The following is a 16,447-nucleotide window of genomic DNA, read 5'->3' on the forward strand; positions in this document are numbered from 1 at the left end:
AAAACATGGACTATTGACCTGATAGATAGGAGTCATTGTGCTCTTCCTCTCAGTGAGCCTTTCTGTCCTGTGTAACCAAGGAAGGGACCTGGAAAATGCTAAACTGTGATGTGGATTTAAACAACTATCTTATAAAGACCAACCAGTAAAAGAATGCTTTGTTTGCATGTCTTACTCGTAGTGAGGGTGGGGACATAGTGAAGCTGGGGGCAGGATATATCTTTTCTATTTCTCCTGTGAATATTTTAGATATTTTATTACATATATTTAATAGTGTAAATGAGTAAATACAAGTTAACTGCTGAAGTTATTTTCTTTTTTCCTTAAATTAACTTCTTATTAAAGTATAATATACATAGAGAAAAGCATATGTCATAAGTGTAAAGTTAGCTGTTCATTAAGGTTTAAACTAAAACATAAGACTTTGAAAGAATAAAGCCTGAGTTTTTAAAAGGATGTCTTTGAACTATAATATCTTGAATTTGTTCTACCTTTCCAGGGTTTTTCTTGGCTCTTAGTGAGGATTTTGAAAGGAGTGGTGGCAGTAGTATGAAAAGTTCTTGGAAGCAATTGCATTATATTAAAGATGAATGTTAACAATGGTAATGAGGTGTTTTGTGTACTATCCTGGTGGGACCTGAGAGAGAGAGACAGAGATGTGGGGGGAAGGGATAGAATATTTTGCCATCAACAAACAAACAAACAAACAAACAAAAACAAAGCAGGACTCCAGGATGCAGCTATGTTTTTGTTCAATGTGTATCCATTGGAAGTTGGTGGGAAACATCTGGGAAGATGGGACTCTGTGTTCTCAAATACTCTTTCCTGTCCCAGAATTGTTCCTGATGAAAGTTGATTTTTCTCTCTTGCTAGAGCTAGCTAGATTCTCTACAAGCAAAGATTTGCTATCCTCTATCAGCTGTAGCAGCCAGAGATTTGCTAAATAAGACAAATGAAAAGCAAACAAGGTGATACCAAGGTTTATTTTAAGTCACTTTATTATTATTATTTTTAATAATAAAAGTCATTGATTTCATTCACCTACTTATGGATAGGTATACCATTTACTACTCTATGGATATTGGTGCTCAGAAAACTGGTTCTTAGGTCTTACTTGGATGGTTCTCACATGGGCCAGTTGACACAAAATGCCTACTATATTCTCAGCCTTGTGATAAGAGTAGTGGAGCATATAGAAGTATAAATGTCACAGGCCATTCAGGACACTCATTTTATTTGGTGAGAGATGATTAATGAATTGAAACAATTAACTAATAAGCAGTAGGCCTTATACAATATGAGACTCCTTTGTATACTTCCAACTATGGCCAACCAAGAGAAGTTCAATATGCTGACTACCGCATCATGCTTTCTAAGGCAGGACAGAGCATAGTCAATATTTTAGACAGGTTTTAGGCAAAAATGGGTTGGAAAAGGTTTTGTGTTAAGGCATGAATTCATCCTATCAATGAGATCCTTCCTCTTCTAACTCTACAGAATTAACTGAGATCCGTGTACAGTTTGGCATGTACTTTTTGGCACTAACAAGACACCTCTCTGACCTTGAAGGCTTTTCATGCAAGGTTTCTGGGTCCTTTATTTCTTTCACTCTAGACACTGGCTTGTACAGTGGTAACACTTTATACCAATGACTCAGCTATTCTTTGCAATAAAGAAGAGGGCCTTTAGGAAATCCCCTCCACGTCCCCCTCTCCCTCTCCGATTGCTCTTTCTCATTCTGTATTTTCTATCTCTGTCTCCCTTTCTCTGTCATCATTTACAAACATTGGAAACATTCCTTCCAACAGATTAAGAAGCTTTTTTCAATTAAACCACATAAGGAATGATTCACTAGAAATAAGCTTTAAAATGATCTTCACTTGCTCACTGTTTTTAACTCAGTAATAGGCATTAATATGCTCATGATTTTCAATACAAATACATATTTCCCATCACCAAAAAGTTAAATAATCTTCATGAAAGAGAAAATGAGTCCCCGAGTGTCACTCTGTTTGCATATTAGCACATAGCCAGGTCTCTGCCAAGTTGCTCTCTGACTGACTGCTGCAGATGCTCTTTCTCAAGTATTCTGAGTCATATCTTTAGTACAAGTCTTCAGGGACAAACAATAGCACCTGTTCCTCACAAGATATCAGGCCAGTTAGCCCATTCATGTATCTTTAATGAAGCTCTGGGGCAGATGGCAAAAAAATGGCATCATCAACAACTTAGCACAGAGAAAACAAAGGGGATAAGTGTTGATGCAACAATGCTGTTTTACGAATAGGAAGAGACAGAACTTAAGTGTTTCACGTGCATCTGCTGCTGTCTTGATTGTCTGAAAGATGTGTGGAACACCAAGCAATTAAAATTTCTGGGCATGTAGCCTGTTTGATCAAGAATGTGTTCCCCACTTTCTCCAAAAGGGCAACACTTTGGTCAGGGGTTGTGGAAGTTTAAAATTGATGGACAACTGGGCTTTGGTACATGCAGTTCATTTCTTTCATGACGCACTGACTAAGCTTCACCTATGATGGAATTCCTGGTTTCTCATTACCCAGCCTGTTAGTGCTGACTTGCAAAGCAGTAAAAATAATGCAGCTTCATGCTCAGAGATATATTTTTGGCCACATCAAATTTTCCTCCTTGTATTAACCACATCAGTTTTACCTATGGAATAATGAAAGGATCTTTGAATTTGTGCTAAGGGAAAGCTACGCTTTCAAGAAAAGATGACACTATTTGAAATTTTGATAACTTCTTGGAAAAGACATGTGGAGACTGGTCATTCTTTGATGGAATGAGGGGAATTCTATTAGTTTTTATTCTTTAGTAAAATATTTTTGGAAGTTGCTGTTTCCAATGTGACTGCCTTCCCTGGCATGTCATCAAATGGGAAAATAGGATGATGGGAAGAAAGGAGAAAGGCAGGCTTACCATTCTCCAGAGCAGGGTGGGGCTTTTCTGTATAATCACAATTCTTTGTTTGCCTTCAGCCCTGACACTCAGTGCAGTAAACTTAATTCACAACTTCCATAGGAGGAAAATATTTTAGATGTTTATGTGATTCTTGTGTGGCTACCAAACCCTCTTTATCTCTCCTCCCTTCCTTGTCCTTGCTTTCCATTCCTGTCCCACCTCCACTCAATAATTTTCTAATAAGTACAATAAATGGAAGACTATGAAAGGGGGAAATTGTTGCTTTTAATACATGCTTTCTTCTCATATTATTTGCAATGGGCCATGCTGGTCAGCTTTCTATAAAAGATGGTAGTTGGAAGTATTCATAGACCTCCATTACCCTTGTGAGTTTTTAAGACACATAATTCCTTTAAAACAATATCACACTGGGGAAATCTGAATAAGGGAGTTGGATTGTATCAATGTCAATGCCCCAGTTGTGATATTGTACTACAGTTTTTCAAGTTATTACCAGTTGGGGGAGAGGACTCATAGGATCTCTCTGTATTATTTATTGCAAATGCATGCAAATTTACAATTATATTTATCAAACTTCCAGTCAGTTGTTCTTACAAAGAATTATATTCCTTATCTCATTTAGGTCTGTTTAGCAAAAGATGACTTGATGATTAATATAATATGGCACTTAAAAGTGTAGACTTTGAGCCTGACCAACTGGACTTGAATCCTGGCTCTACCACTTCCTAGTTGGCCGAGTTACCTAGCCTCTCATGATTTTGTCCTCATTAAATGAAAGAGGAGAATAATAGTAAATACCTCACAGAGTTTTGAGGATTTCATGAGCTAGATCATGTAAATCACTTTCTCAGTGCTTGATACATAGGAAATGCTGGAAAATATTAGCGGCTGTGATGAAGAAGATGATTATCATTACCATCATCATCACTATTATTACTTCCGTTATTAGAGGTATGACAGGAATGCTTCATCATCTTCTCTTGGCCTGGATTCTAATTGCTACTGGCTATCTTGGCTTGTCTTTAATAAGGGGCACTTTGATTTTTCACATCATTGTTTTACTTAAAATAAGGGCAATTTTATCAATTGGAGCTAAATGATCACTGCTAATGAATGTATTATAATAAGTTATTGGAATTAATGACAGTAGTTTTGTGATCAAATTTTTCTGGGTACAAAATAAGAGAGAAGAAAGAACAAACTGAAACTAAATGACATACTATCCATACTCCAACAATACACCTCTGAAATAGAAAATCATTTTTGGTTGCAGACCTCCAGATTTTCTCTACCCAAAGAGCATACACATGTGAGTTCTCTTTTCTATCACTGGAAGTCCATGCGATGTAGTGGAAAAAGCACTGGTCAGGGTGATGAGCAGTTCTAGATTCCATATCCAGCCCTGTCATAGGCACTGTGATCTCAGGCCATGTCTTTTAGCTTCTCTAGCCACCTGTTTCCCTATGTGTAAATTGTGAGGTTTGAATTAGATTAGTGATTCTCAGAGAGTGGTCCCTGGACCAGCAGCACCAGCTTTACCTAGGTACTTCCCAGGAAAGTACCCTCTCAGACCCCATCTAGATCTACTGGTTTAGAGGCTCCAGGGGTAGGGCCGGCCAGTCTTTGTTTTAATAAGCCCTCTGGCTGAACTGGATACACGCTAAAATTTGAGAATCATGGCCCTGGATTAAATTTTAGTCTAAATATTAGATTGTTGGACCCCGCTCCCAGAGTTTCTGACTCATAGGTCTGGGGTGGAGCCTGATAATTTGCTTTTATGACATTCTCAGGCATTGCTGATGTTACTGGTCAGGTACCACACTTTGAAAACTACTAGGCTAGATCAACTCTAAGCTCTATTCCAACTCTGATTCTATCAGCGCTTTTGCTTTCACCATGTCTTCTGTCCCCCTTCTTATTTACTTTATGCCTCAATTTATTGAAACTGCCTCTGAATTAATAGTTAGCATTGAAAGTTTCTAACCTATCCTGCTTTGTAGATGGCGATGGATGGAAGGAACTTCCCTAAATTCTTTTTTTTTTTTTTAAAGATTTTATTTATTTATTTGACAGAGGAAGACACAGCGAGAGAGGGAACACAAACGGGGAGTAGAAGAGGGAGAAGCAGGCTTCCCGCAGAGCAGGGGGCCCGATGTGGGGCTCGATCCCAGGGCCCCGGGATCACGACCTGAGCCGGAGGCAGACGCTTAACGACTGAGCCACCCAGGCGCCCCAGGAACTTCCCTAAATTCTTACAACTTACGTTAATATGAAACACCTACAGCTCTTTGGCATTGAAGGTGACCCTAGATGGTTTACTTAGTTATCTCATGTACATAGCTAGTTACGAAAGAAATATCTTCAGATATTCCAAGGTTCAAGAATCAAGGTCTGATGCTTAATTGCCATTGATGCCTTTATGTTGTCTCATGATCTGAAGAGCTTGGGCATCAATGTAGAAGTAAAATTATGTTTTCATCCTAAGATGCTGTTTAATGAATAACACTAAAGTTCCCAAATTCCATCTTCACATGATCCTTGTAATCCCACCTCTTCTTTTTCATGGTTTTCTAGATACTTGGGATGGGATAATGCTCTGTGAGGCCTGGTGTCTGCTAAGAACATGACAAGCCTCTGCCTGTCAAACTGAATTATTTAGTTGGTTCATGTTTTCTTTTTTGAAGTAGAGTTATGGGTAAGAGCCGCTATTTCTTGTTCTTTCTTTTCAGTAATTTGATAATTTTCTAGAATTGAATATGCCAACTATTGTAAGAACAAAGCAAGGCCCTAACATCTCCCAAGTGCCTATCATGTGCCAATCGCTGTGCCAAAAGTGTTACTTTTCTGGTCTATTTAATCCTCACAGTAACCGCGTAAGGCAGTATCGTTAACTTTTACATGAAGAAATAGACTCAGATTACAGATAGGTTAAGTAACCATTCACGATCACACAGCCAAGGAAATGGCAGTGCATAGATTTAAGATCTGAGGTGTTTGACAGCAAAGACTTTGTAGGCATAGTAGATTCTGAACAAATGTGTGGTGAACGAATGAATAAAGGAATGACTACATCACATTATTTTCCTAATGCTGAGTTTGAAAAAACTCAGAATCATAAAATTGAAAAGGCTCTATAGGCCATTACCTAGTTAGGGTTTTAGTTATGCTTACCCTCTAAATTATCCCTACCGTATGTATACAGCCTTTACTCAACCACCTCTAGGGAGATGACACACATGACCTCTTTAATCGGAGCGCTTGTTGAATAACTCATTTTTAGAAAATTCTTCTTTGCGTTAAGCTTCCCTAAAATCTCTTTCTTCGGAGTCTTGTTCCACCCTTTTTAACCTCTCAGACTTAATCTGCTTCTTTTGCCATATGAAGATAACCTTGTATCTTCCCTCTCCCAAGCTAAATAGCCCCCATTTTTTCAGCTATTTCTGAAGAACGTAAGAATAACTTAATAAATGTTCATTAAAAAGAAGGAAAGAATAAATAAATACGATGCCTAGACTTCTCATTTTCTTGTTCTCCTTTAGAGCATGAAGCATCTGTGCTGTTCTAGGTACATGCTAGGAACCATATTTCTAGAAGTAAATGAAATGATTTCCTTTGATCTACTCTTGCACTGAACAACAGTCACCTACAAAAAAGACTGTTTTATTTTCTGACATAGAACAGTGCCCTCATCTTTGACATCTCAGGTTTGCATCAGGTCACCGCAAGCTGGAGTTGAACAGCAAACCTAGTGCTTTTCTTCAGGGTTAAAGGCAAGACCTGGGCACGAGGGGATCAGCTCCAATTTACGCAGGCTAAGTTTGTACTCTAATGTACAAGACTCGGGCTTACCTCAGCTAAAATGGTAGAAATAGCTGCCCAAAGCTAGTTTCTTTCACGCCCCACTGGCAAGGTAGTAATTGCACAAAGACCTTTTTATTATAAGTTGATTTTCCTGAGAAATGAATTCAGAAAAATACTGTAAAGTGTTTATTTTTTGCTTGCCCTTTATTAACCCACATCTTAGGGCTTTCCCTAGAGAAAAACTGTTGGTAAATGAAACCTCTTAGACCCACACAGAAGCATTTTTGCACCATGTCCCTGGCTGTGGAGGGACCAGGGACAGGACAAGGCAAGTTGGCGCTATTTAAACAGGGTCATCAGCCAGTATCCAGAATTTTGCCTAAAGAGAAGATTTAAGAATTTAAACAGGGGAAGGGTTTGGGTTTGGTAGAATTACTGGTAAGTGTTTGTATCTTCAACAGGATATAATGCAGCTTCTTTTTTTTTTTTTTAATATGAGTAAAGAGCCCAAAGACCCATTTTGAATTTAAAGATCACTTCTGTTAGGACATCCTAGTTTTGATCTTTAAATAACAAAAGTCCTGTATTCAGCCTATAAACTCATGCACTAAAAGCCAGGACAAAACCTTCCTGTGATGCTCTCCTGGAATCAGGGTAGCATGCATAGAGTAAAAAAGGGAGCTAGGAAATTAAAATGTGATTTCACAGGCATGATTTTGTCATAGCTCTTATTTTCTTTATATAGAATACAAATACTGATATAGAGAGAAGATTTTCTATTTTGCATTTTTGTGCTCTTTGGTACATTTATTGAGGTCAAATGAAATTTGATATAGTAGGATTTATTATGAAATGCTCTCTGAATACAACTCCATAATTACTGAGCCACATGGTAGTGCATAAAGCTGTAAAACTGCTAAGCCAGACAAGCAATTTATATGTTACATCGAGGTGTGTATGGCAAAGAATATTAGTTTAATTGGAAGCCAAGATGTAGTAGCCTTAAATCTGAAGAACTATATGTTTAACATAATGCAGTAAGGCTTTGAAATAAGACACCTAAACTGGGGAGATACCACTTTGGGAATATATAAAAATTAGACATTATTTTCTGACCAAGGATACTAAACACCGTTTTCCCAATAAAGGGCAGAATGCAAAGCAGGTGAAAGGGCAAAACCTTTCAACATTGCACAGTGTACGAAGCAAACTTATTTCTTCCACCAGTTGTTTTGTTAAAAAAAAAAAAAAGAAAGAAAAAGGAAAAAAGCCAAGATAAAAGAAAACCATTCCCCACAATTTGGTGGAGGCAGGGATGAGGCAAAATCACAAGGAGGTTGTGTCCTTGGAGTGCTAATGGGATCTAAGAACAGCGTCTGGGTACCTTTCGCCTGCGTTTTCTCAGGGAGCAGATTTGGAATGAGGTCAGAAGTGGGTGGCTGTTTGGGTACCAGCACAGCCGCAGGAGTGAAAAACAAATACTTCTTGGCATACATTTGCTCTCTGTCTGATCATAGGCTCTCTTCTGTTTAGCAGGTTCAGGGTCACATGCCTCCGCTCATGATCCCAATTTTTCCACATGACCAGCGGACCCTGGCAGCTGCCGCTGCCGCCCAGCAGGGCTTCCTCTTCCCCCCTGGAATAACATACAAACCAGGTAAGTAGAGAGGAATTTAACATTCTTTTGGAAATGCTAAGATCCCCATGTTTTTGCTTAGTAGTCACAACAAACACAGGCACATACAAAGGAGCTACAAATAAAACGATCCATAAAAGCCGATTTTCACGTAAAATTCGAATTGGGAAGTTAATTGGGAAGGAGGGGCACGTTCAAAAACTCTTTGGTTGCTAAAAACTTTTGCTTTCTCTTTTTCCACCTGGTTTGTTCTGAATTCACAGATAGAATGCTACTTTCCCTGGGGACCACAAATTTTTGTCAGCGCTCTCTTATAACTTTACTGTGAATAATTGTCTTTGGTTAAAGACCCTTTCCTCCTCCTCTGGGAGATTTCATGCTCTGGGACAGTGGTCACATACACTATAAAATGTTACTGTTGTTTATTGTCTGATTTCTCCTGGAAGAAAAGTTAAAACGGGGCTGATTTAATTAGCTCACCGCTAATAGGTAAGATTCCTTTGGATTTGAGTTTAAATAATGAAGCATTCAGTAGTATTTTCTCATTCATCTTTGAACCTCAGAAACAGGTCACATAACCTTGCAGTGAAATATGTTTTGAGATGATTTAGCAAATGTTATGATTTTTCTTTATTCCTCTGAGTTTACTGGACTCCTGGGGAATTCAATTAGGGACATAATGGTTTGAAGCTTCTTTCAGAGCCTCCTTGTAAACAGGGCTTTAAATGTTTAAAGATATGTTGCCAAAGGAATCCAATGTAAGAAGATAGTCAAGTAAATAAAGTCAACCTTAATTTCATTTGTGCATTCTTTGTAAGTGACCTCAACTCAGAAGTAGTGACCTTGTTCTACTCATTAATAATTTCCGTGTCAAGTTCTTTTTAACATATTAACCTGATTATATTAACCACCAAATCTGAGTGCAACAAATCTGAGTGCAGCGGTTTCTTTGTGTAGAGGTTTTATAAAGTGAACAAAGGCATTTTAATGTGCTTAAAGTAATAATAAAATATAAATCACTTTACTAAAATCCTCAGCAAGGAAGCTTACTAAGTAGCATAAAAACAAACCTAGTGAATTTTAACATCTATTTTAATTGCTTAATGCTATCGATTACTCTTTTGCATTTGGTAGATTACCACCTTCCTTGTGAGGAAAGGTAGGATGCCTGTCAGAACTCACAGGTTTCAAGGAATAGAGATGTTAAGGAATTGGCTCATTTTAAGGACTGACTTTGAAAATTCCTCAGATACAAATTAGTCAGACCTGGTTGTACCAACGATTTGGGGATACCTCAATGAAAGAAAATTTTATTGTTTAAACTGTCAGAATTTGATTTTTCTAGAGCAGGATTTTTAGAGCAAGGTATATTCCCTATGAAATTGATATCCATATTAAGGACAGGGGTATATTTTGTCAGAGACTATGTTTCTGTTAGTGCAGTGGTTCGGTCCTTCCCTGATCTCTCTAAGTAGTTCTGAACTATTTCTCTGTCTTGACTTCCTTTGGAACATTGATGTAAGCTAAATTTACTGGTTTACCCTGAATCTGAGTTGTCATTCCTATACCAGTGTTAGAAACCTTTTCATCTGTAGAAACCCTTTCTTTAATTTTAGTGCTTCTAAGTTTAAAATGCTTCACATTTAAAAATTGGGTATGAGCCTTATTTTCTGCTGGGCATAACATTGACATAGTCGACATGTTACTTACCTAATTTTGTTAAAACAATAATGCCATTTTTCATGGGGGAATGTACTGTTATATAGTTAATGAATTTGGACCACTTTTTAAAAATTCTTCTCACACAGCATCGACGAAACTGTAGTAACTAAGAAGAATATGGAGATTGGTAGAGTGTTGCGCAGAAGTGTTATCTCCGTCGAACAACACATGTGCACATACTGTGGTGTTCAGGGGTAGCAGAATTGTGTGTGATTACGGTGGCTAAAACCTGTTGGTTAAGGCATAACATGGATTTGGGCATGTAGCACAATTTTTAATTACAGGCAAGGCTGATAAAATAAGGTATTTTCTGGTGACCCCTAAGTTACGTCAGAGGATTTAATTAACCAGAACTCTAAATTCTTAATATTTTGGCTGCTCTGGGTTTTATTGTATATACAAATTATATTTAAAAGGATTCAAATTATTTGTTCTTATGTAATTAGCAGAGAAATTACATATTCGGGCAACTTAATCTATGCAGTGTTTTTGTCCTTCACATGAACTGGGGGAGTAGAGTCGTGTTGGACTGGAGTCTGGACTAGGAAAACTGTGTGCTCCAAACTGAGCTATGATAATTTCACTTGAAATACATGTGAAACAATGATTAAATTTTTAGAAGAGAGTAGTTCTGTCACATTTGAAAGACATGAAATGGTGGCATAACTTTATATTTTGGTCCCTTGGACAAGAGGATGAGCAATCACTGTCTTGGTCTTTATAAATTACAAAATAAATGGCTCTCTTTTTGCTCTTTTCCACCTTCCCATAACCTAAAAACAATCCTACAGTGTTTGTGCCTTCAGCTGATTGAATAATTGTCTTGATTTCTAGAAAGCACGGGCTATCTGGGGGTGATGTTCACTGTCAAAGTTGACTGTTTCTGAATCCATTATTGGATAGTCTAAACAAATACACTTAGGGCTATGGACCTTCTTCCCTTCAGATAATTTTACACATTGCTCTGGGCATATCAGGGTCCTGGTATGCAGCAAACACCAAACTTCGGTGGGTTGTTGAGAAGCCATGTGGCCTACAGGGATTGTGCAGTTTCAGGGGGAATATCTATCAGATTAATATCTGTAGACATAGCTTTATTGAGTTTTAACCCTTAGTTTTTTTTTAAACAGGTTATATAATTAGACACATCATTCTAGAAAAACTCATCAGGGCCCAGAACATACACCACAGAATTTTGGTTGCTTTGCTCTTTCACATCATGAAACAGAGATGCAGCAATCCAGGGCAAGATAAATGCGTTTAAGCACCTATATTTGAGAAAATTAAAAGATTAAGCCTATTTAGCTGGCAATGTGTATATCAGACAGGACTGAATTGGCGATAAAATAAAAATAATGGATAGCCTCCTTCACACGCCAGGGATGGTGCAGCTGACCCGTGGACTTTGTGTAGTTTGGATTTTTAAAATAATTGCTGCTGGAGCAGCCCCCTTGGCTTCCTAGGAGATTCTGGGAGTAGGATCTCTGCCTGCCCCTGGCTTTCCACCCACTTGTTATTATAACATAATAGCTAAAGCCTCCTGAATAAGTTGCTCCATGCCAAACACTGTGCTAAATATTTTACATGGATTATTTTATTTAATTCTTACTTGAACATGTCATTTAGCCTTGCTGAGCCTCACATTTTTGTCATCTAAAAAATACGTCCACTGCTCAGTATGGGTGTGAAGATTAAATTTCTTACAATGTATGTGAGTTCTTTGAAAATTCTAAGGCACTAGGTTTGGGGGTAAAGTCTGACTATGAAACTAAGTAAATTTAATAATATTAAACTACATCCTTATCCATTAGAAACGTCCAAAAACTGAGCATTGGACTGAGATATATTATCCCTCTGCCTAATGACCAAAAACAATTTTACAAGTATACCTAGTGCTTCTTTTAGAAAAAAATCCTGGTGAAATATATATATATATATACACACACACACATATACATATACATAATACTTAATATTTTAACCATTTATAAAAGTACAATTCAGTGACATTAATACATTTGCACTGTTGTGTAAGCATTACCACTATCTATACCCAAAACTTTTAATCATCTACAATGGAAACTTTGTGTCCATTAAATGATAACTCTCCCTGTCCCCTAGTAACCTCTATGCTATTATCTTTCTCTATGAATTTGCCTATTCTAGATACTTCATGTAAGTGAAATCATACAATATTTGTTTTTCTATGTCTGGCTTATTTCATTAAGCATAATGTTTTCAAGGTCCATCCATATTGCAATATGGATCAAAAGTTCATTCTTTTTTATGGCTGAATAATATTGCATTGTGTATATATGTCTATGTCTGTGTGTATATGTGTGTGTGTGTCTATATATATATATATATATATTGTATAATATATTATATGGATAGATAGATAGTTTGTTGATCCATTCATCTGTTGATGGACACTTGGGTTGTTTCCACATTTTGGTCATTGTGAATAATGCTGCTGTGAACGTTGATATACAAACATCTGAGTCCTTGCTTTCAATTCTTTTGGATATTTATGTAAGAGTAGAATTGTTGGGTCATATGGTAGTTGTGTTTAACTCTCTGAGAAACTGCCAAACTGTTTTCCACAGAGGCTGTGCCTTTTATACTCCCACCAGCAATGCAAGAGTTCCAATCTCTTCACATCCTCACCAACACTTGTTATTTTCCACCTTCTACAAAAAAATTATAGCCATCCTAGTAGATGTGAACTAGTATCTCATTGTGGTTTTGATTTTCATTTCCCTAATGATTAATAATTTTAAGCATCTTTTCATATGCTTATTAGAAATTTGTATATCTTTCTCAGAGAAAGTACTTTGCTTAGTGTTTTTTTTTTTATTATTATGTACAGTTTTTAATTAAGCTGTTTGCTTTTTGTTATTGAGTTTCAGGAGTTCTTTATATATTCTAGATATTAATCCCTTATCAGATACATGATTTGCAAATATTTCCTTCTATTCTTAGGTTAGCTTTTCACATACTTGGTAGTATCTTTTGATGCACAGAAGTTTTTAATTTTGAAGCACTCCAATTTATCTTTTTTTTTCTTTTGGCCTGTGCTTTTGCTATCATAGCCTTGCAATTGTTGCCAAATACAAAGATTTACTCCTGTGTTTTCTTCTTAGAGTTTTATAGTGTTAGTACTTAAGTTTAGGTCTTTGATCCTTTTGAGTTAATTTTTATATGTTATTTAAAGTAAGAGTTCAACTTCATTCTTTTGCATGTGCATATCCAGTTTTCTCAGCACCATTTGTTGAAAAGATATTCTTTCCTCATTGAATATTCTTGGCTCCCTTGCCAAAAATCAATTTACCATATATATAAGGGCTTATTTATGGGCCCTCTATTCTGTTGCATTGGTCTGTATATCTGTTCTTATGCCAGTAACATACTGTTTTAATTACTGTAACTTTGTAGTAAATTTTAAAATCAGGAATTGTAAGTCTTCCAACTTTATTCTTTTTCAAGATTGTTTTGGCTATTGGGGACTCTTGCAATTCCATATAAGTTTGAGGATTTGGTTTTTCACTTCTATGATAAAGATCTTTGGAATCTTGATAGACATTTCATTGAATCTCTTGACTGCTTTGGATAGTATTGACATCTTACCAATGTTAAGTCTTCCTGCTGATGAACATTTCCATTTATTTAGGTCTTTTAAAATTTTTTTCAGCAATGTTATATAGTTTTCAGCTTTCACCTCTTTGGTTAGATTTATTCCTAAGTATTTAATTATTTTAGATGCTATTATAAATAGAAATACTTTCTTAATTTTCTTTTGGATTGTTCATTGCTAGTATATAGAAAAACAAATGATTTGTGTGTGTTAATTTTACAAGATTGCCAACTTTTGCTAAATTTGTTTATTAGCTCTAGTAGCTTTCTTGTGGATTCTTTGGAATTTTCTATATGTAGGATCATGTGATATGCAAATTGAGATAGTTTTATCTCTTGCTTACCAATGTTGATGCCTTTTGCCCTCCCTCCCTTTACCCCTCTTTCTCTCTCTCCCTCCTCCTTCTTTCTTTTTCTCTTTCTCTCTCTTTGTCCCCCTCTCTCTCTTCCCCATCCTCCCTCCCTCCCTCCCTCCCTTTCCTCCCCTTTCCTCCCCTTTCCTCTCTTCTCCTTTCCTTCTTTTCTTTTCTTTCTTGTCTAATAGTGCTGGCTTGAACTTCCAGTATAATGTTGTATAGCTGCAGTGAAAGCAGGCATCATTATATCATTCCTGATCTTAGAGGGAAAGCTTTCCAGTCTTTTACCATTGAGTATGATGTTAACTGTGGATTTTTCATAAATATCCTTTATCGTGTTGGGGAACTTTCCCTCTATTCCTAAATTTCTAAGAGTTTTTATCCTGAAAGGGTGTTAGATTTTGTCAAATGCCTTTTCTGCATCAATTGAGATGATTATGTGGTTTTCTTCCCCTTTGCTCTATTAATGTGATGTATTACATTGATCTTTTTGTGAGTGTTGAACCACCTTTGCATTCCTGGGATAAATCCTGCTTTGTCATGGTGAATAATCCTTTTAATATGCTGTTGGATTCAATATGCTAATATTTTTTGAGGGCTTTACATCTATATTCATAAAAGATGTTGATCTGTAATTTTCTTTCCTGTGATGTCTTTATCTGACTTTGCTATTAAGGTAATGTTGGCCTCATTATTTTATAGTTAGGAAGGGTTTCCTTTCCATTTTTTTTTTTTTTGAAAGTTTTGGGAAGAATTAGTGTTAATTTTTCTTTTTAAAAATTTATTTTTATTTTTTTAGAGATGGGGGAGGGAGAGAATCTTAATCTTAAGCGCCACACCCAGTGTGGAGCCTGACATGGGGCTCGATCTCACAACCCTGAGATCATGACCTGAGTTGAAACCAAGAGTCAGTTGCTTAACTGACTGAGCCACCCAAGTGCCCCTAGTGTTAATTTTTCTTAAGTGTTCAGGAGAATTTACTGGCAAAGCCATCTGGTCCAGGGCTTTTCTTTGTTGAGAAGTTTTGTTTACTGATCCAATCTCTTTACTTGTTATAGGTCTGTTGAAATTTTCTATTTCTTCTTGAGTCAGTTTAGGTAATTTGTGTGTTTTAAGAAATTTGTCCATTTCTTCTAGATTGTGTAATTTTTTGGTATAAAACTGTTATCCAGTGCTTCTTTTGAATTCCTTTGTTTCATTAGCATTTACTGAGTACCATTTATTTGCATATATATGTTGGGGGTGTACATATGTGTGTATATGTATATATAAATATATATATGTGTATATATATTCTTATTTAATTTTCTTTACAACTCTAAGATATAGGTGGCATTATATCTATTTTGTTAAAAGAAAAAAGATATGAATAGTCAAATAAGTTGATTAAACTTTCCAAGCTTTCCCATCTAGAAACTAGTGGAGATAGAATTCAGACTGAAGTTCTCTGATTTGATATTTTATACCCTTGCAGACATGGTTTAAGTGTGTATGATATTAAGAAAAGTCTAGCTCTTTATTTGCTGTGGAAAATATGTGATTTATATGTATGGATTCATCCAAGATGGATTCATCTTGTAATGCTAGCTATTTCTACCTCTTCCAGAATATGTAAAGCTGAGGTTTATAACCGCTATTACTGGAATACTTGAAAAATTAAATTTATATACTTGAAATCAAGGCAGTTTTTCTGAGGTTCTTTAGATTAGTAATTCCATTTTTAAATAAGAGTTTTGAGGTCCAAGAAGAAAATATGCACATCCACATAAACTAACCTAGTTTTCTGGAGATCAAGATTACTTTAACTATGCCCTTCATCACATACGGAAGCTATATCATTGGTGAGCTATATTAAGGCATGAACTTTGAGTTGATATTTTTTGATTTCTTGTAATGGATGGATTTATTTATTTTTTAATAAGATTTATTTATTCATTTGACAGAGAGAGAGAAAGAACATGAGCGGGAGGGTCAGAGAGAGGGGGAGAGAGAATCCCAAGCAGACCCCACGCTGAGCATGGAGCCCAACGTGGGGCTCTATCTCATGACCCTGAGATCATGACCTGAGCGGAAACCAGGAGTTGGACATTTAACTGAGTTCACCACCCAGATGCCCCGTAATGGATGGATTTATATCAGTTTATCCACATTCACTTATTTAATTGCTATTGTGACAAATACCATGGATTTTCATATGATTGACCAACAGTCTTATGAAATAAGTGAAGAAATTAAGATTGATCCTTGATTCTTATCTTCTTTAAAGGTATGAAAAACAATGCATATGTTCTTAGAAAATGCCCTGGGATCAAGAGTGTTCTCATCATTGATCTATTCTTGGATGAACAGAGGAGAAATT

General features: G+C 36.5%; 1 protein-coding gene across 16 annotated transcripts in view; it reads left to right on the plus strand.

The window, feature by feature from the left end:
• SOX6 (SRY-box transcription factor 6) overlaps nucleotides 1–16,447 on the plus strand; it is a 605,015-nt gene that overhangs the window by 471,764 nt on the left and 116,804 nt on the right. For 10 of the 16 annotated variants that reach the window (XM_078058353.1, XM_078058351.1, XM_078058356.1 and 7 more), the window contains one exon: nucleotides 8,275–8,398. In XM_078058353.1, the coding sequence (XP_077914479.1) occupies nucleotides 8,275–8,398 (124 nt within the window). The remainder of the gene's footprint in view (nucleotides 1–8,274; nucleotides 8,399–16,447) is intronic. The other 6 variants (XM_078058357.1, XM_078058360.1, XM_078058358.1 and 3 more) reach the window with 1 other exon arrangement.

Source organism: Halichoerus grypus, chromosome 11 (genome assembly GCF_964656455.1).
Source record: "Halichoerus grypus chromosome 11, mHalGry1.hap1.1, whole genome shotgun sequence".
NCBI classification, from domain to species: domain Eukaryota; kingdom Metazoa; phylum Chordata; class Mammalia; order Carnivora; family Phocidae; genus Halichoerus; species Halichoerus grypus.